Genomic DNA, 15,530 nt, shown 5'->3' with positions numbered 1-15,530 from the left:
ATACTCATTTCAGGTAGTAAAAGAAAAACAAAAGGAGGAAAGGTTTGTCATTCTATAATTTCAGCGTTTTTTTTTTTCTATAGTTATTCAGTTTTTGTTGAACCATTTAGAAAGATATGATTACATTTACATTTAGTCATTTCGCAGAAGCTTTTATTCAAAGCAACTTACAAGTGAGGTACAAGACAAGCAAAATATCTAAGCCAAGGAGACAAACATTAAAGTAAAGTGCTCATGGAAAAAATATGTTTCATGAGGTGCAAGACTTTATTTATTTATTTATTGTAGACCTGAATGAGGGAGTTCAGGTAGGCAGGTGCTGTTGAGTTTAATTTTGGATTATCTGGAGGGCTGATATAACTAAAGCCGGCACAATGAGTTGTGTCGTATAGGTCTGATCTTTCTGATGTTGAAAATGATAAATCTATATGAAGTGGAGGCAGAGGAGATGTGGTCAGTAAAGCTCAGTTGATCATCAATGACAACCACAGGTTTCTGGCAGACTTAGTGGGAACCATCACTGAAGACCCTATGTTGATGCTGATGTCGTGTTGTATTGAAGGTCTGGCTGGGAAGACGAGAACTTCTGTCTTGTGAGGTTGAGTTGAAGATGCCTCTCTCTCATCCAAGCAGCAAAGTCAGAGAGACAGGCATTGCAGATGCTTCTACTGTATGATCATTACTGAGGTCTCAGAGGGTGATAGAGCACATACCTTTATTTAAGAGGTGTTTCTAATATTTTGGCCACCCTATTTAAAATAATTGAGTGACCATCTGGGGTGACAAAGAGGAGGAGGAGACAGACTTGCGTTCCAGGCAAAGTGGAAAAGGAATCCATGTAGTCTGTGTTTGTATGTGTTCATAAGCAGTTAAAACTTTTGGTTTACATGCTCAATGGGTTTTTGAGATGCGGAAATGTCAGTATGCTTCAAATGAACTCCCCTTAACTCCCCTTCCTACACTCGTGTGTGTCACTGTAAAAAGAAGCAATCATCCATCAGACAACTATGTCCCGACAAACTCACACTTCACATAGTAGCACTTGTAGGGAGGTGTGAAAATACGGGGTGGTGTGAACTCTCTTTTTCTCTATTTTTACACAACTATTCCTGTCACCTGTTGACTTGCCTTCAACGTGAGACCAAAGCGTGTGCTGCAATCCCCCTTTGTACCATTGCATGTGTCTCACCCTTCTCTGACACCAGACTTACCAGAACATCTGTGAAGACCTGTGCTTTGAGGTGTGATCAGATCAAATGTTGCACGTAACTAGCTCATTTCAAGCCCACTCCACTGCTGCCTTAGGTCGTGGCTTGTGTTAACCAAAAATCAAATGGATTTCCACAACCTGGCAACACAAACACTATCCTCATTAATATCTTACCACTGAGCTGTAACTGCATTGTAAATAATTTATTAGCCGTTAATAAAGCAATTATTTACAGCCTATAAACCAATTTTAATTGGCAAAAACAGCAAGAAGATGGTTTAATGAAAACAGGACTCTTGGGAAAACATGAAAAAGGTTGCAGAAGCCTCTCACACAACAATCTATACACATGCTCTGTTGCCATGCGATGACAAAAGTTTCCTCACTTTCAAAGGCTTCAGCTACATTAACTTGCAACATCTTTAAAGCCTCTTCACTGCAGCAATAAACACACTGGGGCAGTTTTAGTCTGCCACTGCTCGATGTAAATTTTTGCTTTGGGAATTCTCACAATACATTTCCATTTGTCAGATTTCCCCGGAGACCAGGGCCACTTTCCACCATCCACCACGCCCACAACTCCCACTCAATCAAACAAGCTCGTCCCCTGGGGTTTTACTTTGAAAGAAGCTGAACATCTGAGCTGAAGATCTGAAGAGTGACGCAAGAGCCTTACAGTGCCCACCTCCCTCCAACCTGCACCCTGGGCCCAAGGTAGGCTAGAGAAACAAACCCTGCTGTAACCACAGCTAATTGTGACAGATTTGTTTACCATGCAAGGCGAATGTCTTAATTGTTGTCGAGGGATGGTGGGAATGAAAAAGAGGACGGCTGGAGGTGGAGAGGGTGGAGAGGCTGTGTGTGTGTGTGTGTGTGTGTGTGTGTGTGTGTGTGTGTGTGTGTGTGTGTGTGTGTGTGTGTGTGTGTGTGTGTGTGTGTGTGTGTGTTAGATGTTGATGAAGGCTGGGATGCCTGTCTGTGGGGATGAGGGAAATAATGCGCGGTCACATCAGGAAGTGTAGCAGCAAATTAAAACTCCCACAAGTTATTCCACGCTTAACACAGGCCCAGGGTCTTCAGCTGAGAGCTCAGAGGAAGGAAGAATCACGAGGAGTTGGCGTCTAGTCTTTACAACCTCACTGTTATCATCAGCTTGTAGCATAGGACTAGCCATAAAGTCAATTATAACACAGTAGAGGTGGGCTCTTTATTTGAGAGTCCATGTCATGTTGGAACCAAATAAGTGAAAACGATATTTGCACATAACATGAACCTTCAGATAGCTCCGTCCTTCATGCCAGACAAATGCTAACATTCCTAAATTGGTCATCTTGTAGATGTACCCTGAGGATGGGCACACTGGTACGGTCTAATTTAACTTCACTCCAAAGAGAATGTGAACAGCGTTTGTTCAAATATTGGAAGGAACATTTCCGTCCTCTCAAAATATCAAGATGCCCCTGTCATTCATATGCAAATCTACCAAGAACCCCACATGGAATATTTTACGGGCAGAGTAAACAAACAGGGACTGGATTGCCATGAAATTTGGCACATTCATGTAGTCTGATCGGTGCATTGTGTGTAGTGTTAGTGAGTAAACAATAGGTAATAATAATAAATAATAAGCTATTTTTACAGTACAGTATCATTTTAAATTTTGTTTTTTATTTAGTCAGTTTATCCAGTTGAGTTCAAACTCCCTTCAATCTGTACCTTTGTGATACAACCTCAACACACCAAAACTGACAATTTAGATCTTTTCCTTGACTGCTAATGACTGAATATGCAAAAAATTGGGGGGGGGGGGGGTGCAAATACCTTGCAGATTATGCATAAACTGTACTAAACCTTTATTTCAGTTTTCATTTGTTAGTGTTTTGTTTGTGTGTTGTTTTTCACCTATTGAGCAAATGTCACAAATGCTGAGTTATGTTAACCACACACACACCAACCAGTCTGCCTCATTGCTGCACGTGACTTCTGAGAAATCGGTGTGTACCAACTTTAGTGGACTCTACACATCAGGTTCATTTGTGATCATGTTCTGAAGAATGAAAGCTGTGAAGAGCGAACACTTTCTCTCTCTGTCTCTGCGTGTGTTTGTGTTCTGTGAGCGTGGCGCGCACTGCGGGACTGTATGTATGTATGTCATGCTGCACGATGAATCAAAGTCGCCTTTTGTCTCGTGTGATGTCTCGTGGATGCCACTAACATTAGAAAGCCTCCCTCTGGGCTCCGTGGGTTAGTGCAGCAGCAGATGAACCACTGCACAAGGCCCTGCATTAAAACACAGCTTTGAGTGCCCCCTGCTGGTGGTCTGCACTCCCCTTCTGTCAAAAACTGGGGCGATCATCTGACCCAAGCAGGACTACTTTCCTGCTCCAAATCCGATCCATGTAAACAAACATCCTCTTGGTAATACTGTGAAGGTCTTGTTAGTCTTGTTGAATGAGAAGTGAAAGGGCTTGGAGAGGATCCCCAAACATGAATAATTGAACAACCTTGAATATTTTGTCTTCTAGTTTGTGTAGAGGAAAATCTAACTTTCAAACAATCTGTAGCCGCCCACCCGCTGTCGACCTTTCTTCCATTAGACGTGAGCTTTGAAGTGAGATTTATTTCCCCCCGTGCTCTTGTGTCATCGCTCACCGTTGGCGTCTGTGCCCCTCACTCATTTGTGCCTGTCTTCCATCAGTGCCCCCCCCCCCTCCCCTTGCTGCTTTTATATGACATTGGGTTTAGAGGCAAGTTGTTCCAGCGTCTCTGGTAAACAAACAGACAGCTCTGTCTGCCACTGCTTCCCCAAGGCTGAGTGCTTACAATGACTATTCATAAGGACTAAATCCTTAACCCAGATAAGCATCCAACAAACACACTCATCATGGTTCCAACTTCTACTGAAGAAGTCTACATGTACATTTAGGAATTACTGCAAACAACTCTAATTAATTTGTACGTTTACCAACCCCATTTCCAGGAAAGCTGGGAATCTCTTTCTCAAATGCACTGAAGACTAAAATCTGGGAATTGTTATTGAGCAACGCAAGCACAGGAGGAATTTAAAATGATCAGTAAAACGGAACATCGGCAGCTAAGCTTAGGTGTTTTGTCAACCAAATATTGTCATATGTGGTTATTAAAAGTACCTCCAATAGTTTGTGTTAGACTATAGACATTGAGGGTTGGCTGTCATAGTACAAATTTAGCTTTATGTGTAGCTCAGTGAGAAAATGCTCTCCGCTTCTGTTTAGTAGCTGTTGTGTCAGTGATGCCATGTTCTGGACAACACCAGTGGAGTTGGCAATGCCTGACACTGGAGTCATGGATAGGTGTCCTATGAAAATTTCTGTGCAGTTCAGTCTCATAATTAGTGGACAATTGCTCTACCTCCTGATCCAAAGCTACCCCAGGTGACATCACATTACAATGACATCATAGGGTGACTTTCTTAGTCAAACATTAAATCACAGCTTGGAGAGCCTCTTGAAATAACACGAGCAGATTTGTGACTCAACTAAAAACCTGGTTGGGGCATCAAGGGGACATTTCCGTGCAGTCTAAGACAGGAGTTAAAGTTTCTTATAAATGATGCCAGTCTGAGGCAAAAGCTGCTCTTAAGCTTTTGTACCACATTGCTGAAGTCACTTTCCCATTAAGAACAAATCACAAATATTTTAAGCAGTTCATTAAAGACAGATATCAAAGTTCAACTCTGCGAGGCCTCATCAAAGCAGAAACAAGAGCAGGCCATGCTTTACCTCTTGAAACAAACCTCTTCTTAATGAGGAAGCGCCAAAGTGTCTGCTCCACTTACTGCAAAATGAACGAGTAATTTGCCTCTTCTGTTAAATCCCCCCTCCCCCTCCCTCACAGAGGCAGCGATGGAGTAGCGTGAACAGGTGGAGTCGCAGGGCAAGGATGGAGCAGGGAGAAATGGCATGCCTATCAATTAGCTCCGCCTTGTCAGATGTGCACTCAAAGACAGACAAGACCGAGACCGAGACGGAAAATCAAAAGGAGATTGCGGCATCTGTGTGTGTGTGTGTGTGTGTGTGTGTGTGTGTGTGTGTGTGTGTGTGTGTGAAAAGAAGGCGAGAAAGATGATACATGTTTTTTTCCTCTACAGAGAGGCTGATTAATTGACAAGAAATTAGGAGAGAGAACATGGGACTACTCGGAGTGTCACTCAAAGGGCTGTGTGGAAGATGAAGACAATTAGACTGTCACAGCTCGCATAATGGATGCACGTGTCACCTACTACACTTCCCAGACCGAAGTAACAGAAGTAATAAGAAGCATCAGGGCACCAAGGTCCACCAAGTGCAGGGTTTATTGTTCAATTCCCATCTGCTCCAGTTCACACGTTGATGTATCCTGAACCTTACGTTTCTTCTGGAGTGTGGCTCTCAAGTGCACTAACGAAATAGTTTTTAACTGTTAGTCATTACTCTGATTTTTTTTAAAGCTTCTCTGAAAAAATAAAAAAACTTGCCTCAAGTTATAAAAAGTTTGCATGAAGGAAGAAAACGGTACTTCAATTAAAAAGAGGTTTGATTTTTCAAATCAGTGTGTGCATTTGTTTTTTATAAAGGATGAAAACGATTTGAATATTGCACCTCAGAGCCACTACCTTTGGAAAGAAACATTATTGCAGTCCGATTCTATTTTCTGTTAACATACTGAAGAATTTATATAATGTATCATTGGGCATTTTCCAAACATGGGTGTGGATTTCTCTATTTTCTCATCACCTTAGCCTGTAAATGTTCTGTACCAACAATCTTCAGAAACCTGGATCAGGTTTAATAGCACAGTACAAGCAATCTGAGCAGCTAGAATGTTGAGATAGTTTCGAGAAACCATATCCAGGTTTCTCAAAACTACCTCCTGAGTTACCACTTTATTTTCAAATCCAAAAAAGATGGTTGCTGCTATTGACTGGAAATACTTTATATGTACTTTATGCAATGCAACTTGATACATTAGTATGACAATTTCAACATGTTATTATGAGTTATATCTATTCCAGTTAGTATCTGTCTATTCAGGCGGCTGTTTTCTGCAGATAAATAAATAAGTAAACAAGGTTAGCAGCTAGCAGGTTAAGAAAACTGGGTTGTTGACAGAACTAAAGGAGAGTAAATATTTACATGGACTACAGTTATCTTATGTAAGTTTACAAGAGACGAAACTCGTTTTAAAAATCATTATATATGTTTTAAATATTTTTACATTTTTTATATCAGCTTTAAGGTTAAATAACCAGTATTCTGCACATTAACATGGACCATAATGATATTCTAATATGTATTTAAATATATGAGAGCACTGACTACATGATAAACCTTCTTTTTTCAACTTGTCCTTGATCACATGTGTCCGTCACCTTTCACTTCAAACTCAACCAAACTACAACGCGTCATCAAACTCCCCTTGGAATCTGATTGGCCGAGCGGGAGCGGTGTTCGTGAAACTGACTGTTGATTGGCTCAAACCTCGCGCTGCTGCTATCGTGGTTGTTCGTCCCGTCAGCGTGTGTTAGAAGGAGCTGTTACCTGCTCAGTTTATCTTGGAAAATGGCGAGCTGGTGTGTTCGTGCTGTGAGACAGAGCTACTCACTTGTAGTTTCTCCAGCGCTAGTAAGGTAAAGAGCACCGTTTGTTGTCTTTCAGTACTGTACACAAACATTTCCGTTTACTTTCACTGGCTGGTTCTAGGCTACAGTTATCTTATGGAAGCTAATAGCCGGCTAGCAACGTTAGCTTTCATAAGGTTTGCAATGTTGACCTTTAATTGGAAACTAACGTTACACACAGTCTGGAAATGTGTCTGTTGGCGTGGTTTTAATTAAAGTACAACCAGGGTAGTACTGTGTGTCATTGTTAGCATGTCATTGCTAGAAACAGAGGAGGGTGATGACATAACGTGACATCCTGAGTGATGAATAGGGCATTTAACTAGCGTTAGATTCTGCTATGCTAACGTGTAGTTTGTCTGTTGTGTGGAGACTGACTTTGAAATTACGTCGATGTTCTCAGATGTTATATTTTTTAGCAGTTGCAGTGCCTGCATTTGTGTTCTTGAAAGGACGAAATGCCTAACCAAACTTCATTCATTAATCCGCTAATTTGAACTCTCCTGAGAAATTATCAAACCTGTCCCAAGTTTGCTATGACAGTTGCTATGAAAATGAACAATGTGTTAAATGAGTGGAGTTCGGCTTCATATCTCCACATTAGTCTATTGGCTGGAGAGAAAGAGATGATGACATCAGATTGACATGTTGTGAAATAAGCTACTCAGCTCCCAACAAAATCACACTAGTTTTTTGGTAATGTTATACTAATATATAGTATATATATGTAGCCATTTATCATGAAATGAAATGTAGGGCAGTTACATAGAATTCTTTCTAAGCACTGTTGGCTGCTGGACAGTTGGCAGTTGAGTTAATTAAGCTTTCTGATGCCATCATGAGCCAGTCTGGACAAACAACTAAAATACCCAGACTGACTGAGACGCAGTAATGCTCTAAATGATGTGATAAACTGGGTTGAGATCTGGTGAGCGTAAGTGCCATAGCAATTAGCACATCACTGTCAAATCATCCACCAAGTCCCAGTGTCCTCGATGGAACTTTATGCATTAGTTGTGTTTCTCTAGTCATTTGTTCAAGTGTTTATTACCAGTTTCTGCATAATACAAGCTAGTGAATCACCGGAATAAATTGAGAAATCGAACTAGTTAATTCAGAGTCTGTTGGGTTCAGGACCTAATTAAAGCAGGCAAGTGGGCTGAATTGTCAAGTCCTCCCTCTCCATCCAGAGCATCACCGCGATTGCTGTGCACGGCCACCCAGCAGAAGAATGGTCAGAGGTCGGAGGAGGAGGCGGAGAAGCCGGAGCAGAATTCAGCAGAGAAAGTCCTGATGGAGGAGAAGACCCAGCTGGAGGAGCAGCTCAAGGAAATGACGGTAAGACAGTTCACTCAAAAAGGAATTATCAAATTAATACAAAAAATTACTAGTTTGTTACTGTCATTTAAAAATGCATTGATTTAAATGGCCAAATAAATATAATTACACATCTTTGTGGTTGCAGGGTTGAATATGTGCCTACACAGGAATTTATGTGTGAATTGAGTTAATACTCAACAACTGAAACACAACTTCAGTTTACCAAAATGTATCACTAGTACTTTGACAAAAGACAGGAATGCTAACTGGTTGTGGCTTTTAACCCAGCCCTGTACTAGGTCATGACATGATAATGTGGTGTCTTTAGACCTTTTCTGTTTCTATCATGTTTCCAGGAAAAGTACAAGCGGGCCTTGGCAGACACAGAAAACCTCAGGACGCGGAGCCAGAAGATGATAGAAGATGCTAAACTATACGGTAAAAGCCTTATTCTTTTTCAGCTGTGCTGGTTCCCCTGTTAGACAGATTGCACAAACTGCTAAACCTAGGTTTTTGCAGGTTCCCATTTCCACCACTAGATGTCACCCAATGGCAACTTAATTCTCTTGACAATATCATGTCCCCACAAATGATCTGGTTTCCTTCCATCACCAGGGATCCAGGGCTTCTGCAAGGACCTGCTGGAGGTGGCCGACATCTTGGAGAAGGCCACAGAGAGCGTGCCCAAGGAGGAGGTGACGAGCCAGAACCCTCACCTGAAGAACCTGTACGATGGCCTGGTGATGACTGAGGTCCAGATCCAGAAGGTGTTCACCAAGCACGGCCTGGTCAAACTCAACCCCGACGGCCAGAAGTTTGACCCCTATGAGCATGAGGCCCTCTTCCACGCCCCTGTCGAGGGCAAGGAGCCTGGCACTGTTGCCATAGTAACTAAAGTGGGCTACAAGCTTCATGGCCGCACCCTCAGGCCAGCATTGGTGGGTGTGGCTAAAGCCCCCTAGAAATGTTGATGTAACTTTGGGATTTGTTTTGTTGCCTGGGCGATGAATGACCGCAGGTACAGCAGACTGGTCAAGGTTTCCCACCACCTCTTTTCCCACAAGCTCGTTCTCGCACCAACCACCACCCTGAGGTGCCTCAAAGAGACGGGGACTAAACTTTGTATCTGGACAATATCCAACAGTTTTTAACAGATACACAACACTTTGTCTGGAACAGCACAGTGTTTTCAGTAAAACTTCAGTTTGTCATCAGTCATGCGAGTCACATCAGTGTTTCAAAAAAAAGCACCAAACCACAGCGGGAGACTTGCACGTCTCCTTAAGATGTTTTTGGTTGAGATCTGGTGTAAAATCCAGCCAGATAGTGAGCAGTGCTGATTCTGAGCCACTGGCAACATTCCAAACTTCAATTTAAAGCCCTGAAAGTTTTAAACTTTTGACTCCAGTTTGTCTTTTCTTGTTTATTTGAGATTAAAATAAGAAGCAGTACTTGAGGATCTGTAGAAGATTGATTTGTACTGAAAAGCATGTTTGTGTAGTCTTTCTGAATGTGAACAGGGTCCTGTAAGCCAGACTTGGTCTCAGTCCATTTATCACTACTTGGCTCAGACAGTGATGTGACAGCTGTTATCTGGAATAATTCATGTTTAAGACCATCAGAATAAATTTAAGATTTAAAAGACTTGTTGGTTTAGAGTTTGACTTTTTCCACACACATTGTTATTTAGCTTTAAGCTGTTTTACAGTTGCAACCAAGCATTGAACAGGAAACACGACTGGATTCATAAAGTATTTGCACTTTTAATACTCAGTACACACCCTGTCATGTGCAACAACAAAGTAACGGGACAGCATTAACAAAGAGCTCAACAGTGTCAGACGGTAACAAGAATAAAGACAGCGTCCCATCACAACACCCAAAGCTTCACAAACAGCTGCTGCTTTGTAATCCAATATCAGCTTCTTTTTATTACAAAAGCTATAAAAAATTTGTATCACACAAAATACTGTACATTTCACAGGTTGAGAATTATAATTTTTCCAATGTATCTTACAAAATTATTTACATTTACACCCCCCCAAAAAAACATACTGAAAACAAAAAGACACATTTACACCAAAACGCATCAGTGTGGAATATTTGCACATGCAGAACAACAACACTGTCATCATCAAAAATTGAAGTCTTTCATTTCATAAAATAATAAAACACTCCAACCAACCACAACCATTAAATAGCTTCAACTAACAGCTGTATGCTGCCGCAGGTTCCTTTATTCGCTGGAGATTAGCATCGTGGCCCTAAAACTGTGGGTGAGATGTTATTTTGACTGTTTGAACTTCATCAGATAAACTGCTACAGTTAACTGATACGTGTAACTCCAGTCCCAACATGTTAACTATGGCTTTAGCTCAGTGGTCATCCAAATCAGGTACCACTATGTTCCAGAGTAAATAAGCAAAATGAGCTGAATCCACTCATGTAAAGAAAATTTGTGGTTAGTCTGGATCTTTAAATTTGAGTTCTCCTTTGAAATCAGCTAGAGTGGAACATGATTTGCACATTAAGGATTCCTGATTAAAACAGGACACTCCCACTGTTTATGATCGATCTTTGGAAAGAACATCTCAGGAGCTACGATAAAGAGAAAGACAGTCTCTCTTTGTCAACCACAAAAAAAGGTAAAGCTACACTTTTATGTAAGTGGGTCCACCTGGTCTAGCATTTCTTGCTCCTAAATAAAACAAACGTTCTAGCTACAGTAGCATCCACATTTTCAGATGCCTTTCTGTTACATTTAGAGTCTCTGCTTATGACACGAGAGCCGATTCAAAAGCTTCATTTACATCTGAATAGCACAGCTAAACGCGGGAAAACGAGTCAGCACGCTGTTCACGGTTCTGCCTTCAAGACGAGTTGCATTTGACGAATGACAAGCTGCCGAGTGTGGGCAGGTTTGACAGAGCATCCGAGAAGCTGTGTGTGGGGGGGCTGAAAAGACTCAGGAAACTCAGGTGAAGACAACAGGGAGGTTCACTGTTCTCTGAATCTATGTCTACACGGAGCTGTGCTCTTTTTGTGCCACCACGCCACCCTGTTGCTGCATTGACCTCCGTTCACATGAAAAAGCAGGCAGGCTGGAAAACGGGGCACACTCTCAGCTAGTCACAGAAAAGAAGAGCAAAGAGAAAATACTATCCTGTTTCCAATTCCGCTCTGCACAACGTTTAAAACAATACTTATAAGCGTAAAATGCTGCACGAGAACTCGTTTTTTTGCCCGTACACACTAGAGTGCCTTGAGTGATTCTAGAGGCCGGCTTGGAAAAGCTTTACGGGGAGAAAACCTGTTTCAGTGTGGACAAACAGAGCAGAGAGAGATGCATGTACCCAGCTTAATGTAGACATGGTCTAAGTTCCCAAGCCCACAATACACACACAGTAACAACAGTAACCTCTGAATTGTGCTTTAGGGTTTGAGTCTTTTGTTTAATACCCTGACAGAATCAGCTTCTTTAGCTGTGTTGAACCATGTGGAGGGGGCAGAGCCACACCAGATGTTTCTTTGAAGGAGGCAAAGTAAAAAGCTTCAATAAAATGCAAATCAGAGTGTGACCAACATGAGATGATGAGAACTATTCAAAAGGCCGACCACTGATTTGCACCTTAAGGAGGTCATAAACTCCTCCAGGTGACATAATTTGGAGTTTTTCACTTCAGATGTAGTCTTGGTAGATCTGCTTCTCCAGAACTCTTCTAAATGATGATCTGAATTGAAAACTCTGATTGAAAATAATGTGGATGTACATTTGTACATACATCACGCCCGCACAATCCCAGAGAAGCAGACTGAGTTTTGAATGTTGAATTCTAAGAAACATTACCTGTAACTTGCCTTTTTGTGTAGTTAGTACCATTATTTTAAAAATACGTTAAGGTTTTAAGCCAAATGTTCAGGGGCTTTAAGAGTTAAACACAATATATTAGCACCTTTTGTACATAAACACAAAACTTTAGTATGTTTGCTGTATTCTACTGTAATGAGAACAGTGGGAAGCTTAAAAAACAAACACGCTTGTCAGTGCCCTCTGGTGGACAGGTAATGTTAGAGCAACACTGTTACTAAATATTTGAATCTTTGGAATTCCTGTACTGGTTTTCTTGGCCAATGTTTGACTCCATACATTCGGCAAGTCATCGATGTAGATCTAGGATGATCAGTTGAGGTCTGGTATAAATCCCCTTCAGGCTGCAGAGAAAGCTTAATGTTGGTTCAACACTGCTGTGTTGGGAAGGATTGGCTCAGGAAATTTAGAGCTTAGCGCATTACAATTTCTAGAAAATGAAGACGATAAAATGTTCCAATGCCAACTTTGTGGTGGAAAGTTACTAAATGTAGCTGGTAACTGATAAAACACTTAACAAAGTTGGTCAGATTAGGCAGGGGGGCTGCTGAGGCATACCATCAGAACCTTAGCTGTCAAACATCCACGTCCATGAAATGTTGGGTTGAATATTTCTTCATAAACATCTTCAGTTAAGCTGTTGCAATAACAACTAAAATATCTCTGAACTTATGTAATACTTGGTATCAGTGTAGTTCTCGTCATGTAGTACTGTAAACCCACAGAGTTGTGTCCAAATCTGTCCCTCTCCAAATGCAAAAATATAGTCTTATTTTTGTTCTAAGCCTTGGTATGAAAATATACTTTTATTCCAGTGGGGCGCCCTCTTTTTTTCTCCATTTACATATTCACAAAGTCACCTTTCAAAAATGGGTGAAAGCCAGTAGTTCTTTTTCCTGTATTCACTATCAGCAAACATGTATTGTTCAGTTTCTGACTAGAGACGCTAAGACGCGTCTCGGGATATCCAGCCACTTTCTGTGAGGAAAGTGAGAATGCGCTTCTTGAGCACCTTGTCCAGGTAGCTAGGCAGCCGGCTCTTGGCCGGGATGCCTTGCCTTTTCTGCAGGTGATCTTTGATGATAATGGTTTTGACAGTGAGGTAGCGTGCCGGGCTCAGGTTGAGAGAGTTACACAGCACTTTCTCCCTGTCTGACAGCAGCTCAAAGCCCGTCAAATTTTCGATGGCAGCAAACTCGCCATCTTTACCCTCTTCTTTGATTCCGCCTCCAACCCCTAACCCTCCAGCAATTCCTCCTCCCCCTCCAGCTCCACCCCCGAGTCCCATCCCGGAGCCAAGCCCGCCTCCTCCTCCACTGCCCCGTTTGGAGGTGACCACACTTTTGTTCTCCTTACGTTTCTCCCGCTTATGCCGAGCTGCTTCGTACTCGGCAGACTCCTCCAGACGGGTGATGCCATTGCGGCGGTAGCGCTGCAGCTCACGTACCTTGGCCCTCAGCACACGTTCTTTATGCATGTTCTCAAAGAAGTCCTCAAACTCCCGATGGGCCATGAACTGGCAGAGCCCCCGCAGCCTGATCCGCTGCTCCTTCTCTTCCTTGGTTATTTTTCTTTTGGGTGTACTTGGAACAGAACCTGCACCTGCTCCCGTTATAGAGCCTGATCCTAATGCACCCCCACCAACTCCTGCTCCACCAACAACACCAGCAGTACATACAACTCCCAGGGGCCCAGGTTTTTCCTTCTCCTTGTCCTTCTTGTCTCGGCCCAGGAACACAGGCACAAGGCTGTAGTCTCGAGCGATGTTCTTACGACGCTGGCGTTCTCTTAGCTTGCGTACATACATGTCCACGTGCGCACGCTTCATCTCAATTTCCACATCCTCGTCATCATAGTTCACAGACAGCCCGCTAATGAGCTTCTCTGCATCCTGATCATATTCAATCTCATAATCGTCACGCAGCGGCATGTAGCCCAGCTGCTGCTGCTCAACCAGACTGATGTCCAGCGGGGGCAGAGGGGTGGTCAGACTGGGCGACAGGGGGCCACCGCTTGGGCAGGTGTGGTCAGTTACCCGGTTGGGAATGCTGTCTGGGATGCAGGCCTTACCCAGGTTTCCATGGATGTACATGGTGACATAGTGCTCCATGACTTCCTGAGGAGTACGGGATGCTCCCACATGAGCGGCCATGTCCTCCTGAAAGGCAACACAAACAGGAAGTCGTTATTAACAAGGATCCTAGTAGAAATTGACAATTGTTTTATGCATCATAGAAATTATACAGAAATATATATTCATTGTAATGAACTGCTAATAACCTAGCAGCCTGGAGTCTGTTTACATGTGAGCGTACAACTGAACATATGCGAACAAGCAGAGTAACAAGAATTGATGTATTGAGGTTTCAATTTAGCATTTCCTTCCCATGTATCAAATGATATTGTTTTGTTTGGTTTTGTCTTGAAATTTCTGAAGAACCTATTTTTAAAATAGAACAGACCTTTCCAGCAAGCGTAAAAGTGTATGGTTATAAATTTGTATTCTAATGATTTGTCTTTGTCTTATATGAAGACCTGGCATCCTGCACATGGATAACTAATTATACCCACCTAACATACAGTAGTGTGCAGTATAACTGACTCATTTGCCTTGATTGAGTATCTGGTTTATGTTTTTTACTTACTACTAAAAAAACTCTAAAGTAAAACTCTACATTACACGCATTAAATATACCTGTGTCTGTTTAAATACGTGTTTTGGAGTTGTTTGTTGTTACCTGTGTATCGTACATTCATTTCTCCAGGACTCTCTTCTAATGTCGGCCATTTACACCCGTAAGCCGCTGTTTCATTGTACCGTGTCCTTAGCGCTTACTTTAACTTTTTAATGTGTAATCTAACACTGTTTAAACTTACATTTTTAGGACTTTGTTTCAGTTTTTCAAGTCGACTGTCTCTTGGTTTTAAAGACTCAGTGGTTCAACTTCACCCACATTATTAGTTAGTGAACAGACTGGGCTGTCACTACACACAGCCCGAAGGGTCACTAACGCTGGCGCCACCAGCTCCTTTTCACTATCGACATTTTATTCGGTTGTTGCAACACTCTTGTAAACGTTTACGACGTGCTGCAGAGATAAGTTAAGTAACTTAAAAAGTGTTGTACCCAGTTTCCAAATCCATACTGCTCGATGGCATCGAGTAGCGACTGCTCTTCCCTGCTGGTCCATCCTCCCTCTGCCTCGGGACCCCAGAGAGAGAACCGACCGCCGTCGACCTGCTGGTAGCCGTGCCATCTCCGGTGATTGCCGATCTCTGCTCCCGCCGAGAAGCACTCCGGGCACAGCTCGATATCGGGGCAGTCTGTGCAGCGAAGCCGCAGGTTTGTAACATCCGCAAGGCAGTTAACGCAGTACTTCTTCCCCAGGTCGGCCATGTTGGCTATCTCCTGCTTCTTGTTGTTGGAGGCAGAACTGCGCGCCTGCGCACCGCGAGCCTCGCAGCGCGAGCTACTCACATCCTGCTTGTTAATA

At 42.5% G+C, this 15,530-nt stretch overlaps 2 protein-coding genes across 2 annotated transcripts; one reads left to right on the top strand and one right to left on the bottom strand.

Moving 5' to 3' along the window:
- Positions 1-6,728: 6,728 nt before the first annotated feature.
- On the top strand, positions 6,729-9,812 carry grpel1 (GrpE-like 1, mitochondrial). The gene is made up of 4 exons (XM_026352343.1): positions 6,729-6,857; positions 8,039-8,186; positions 8,525-8,606; positions 8,784-9,812. Exons 1-4 carry the CDS (start codon positions 6,790-6,792, stop codon positions 9,128-9,130), a joined length of 645 nt encoding a protein of 214 aa, XP_026208128.1. The 5' UTR covers positions 6,729-6,789; the 3' UTR covers positions 9,131-9,812.
- Positions 9,813-10,079: 267 nt separating this feature from the next.
- Positions 10,080-15,529, bottom strand: tada2b (transcriptional adaptor 2B). Its single transcript, XM_026353271.1, has 2 exons — positions 15,164-15,529; positions 10,080-14,194 (listed from the first exon to the last, which is right to left on the bottom strand). Exons 1-2 carry the CDS (start codon positions 15,431-15,433, stop codon positions 12,983-12,985), a joined length of 1,482 nt encoding a protein of 493 aa, XP_026209056.1. The 5' UTR covers positions 15,434-15,529; the 3' UTR covers positions 10,080-12,982.
- Position 15,530: the final 1 nt, after the last annotated feature.

Source organism: Anabas testudineus, chromosome 18 (assembly GCF_900324465.2).
Source record: "Anabas testudineus chromosome 18, fAnaTes1.2, whole genome shotgun sequence".
In the NCBI taxonomy this organism is placed as follows: Eukaryota; Metazoa; Chordata; class Actinopteri; order Anabantiformes; family Anabantidae; genus Anabas; species Anabas testudineus.
This window is presented reverse-complemented; position numbering and strand designations above follow the sequence as displayed.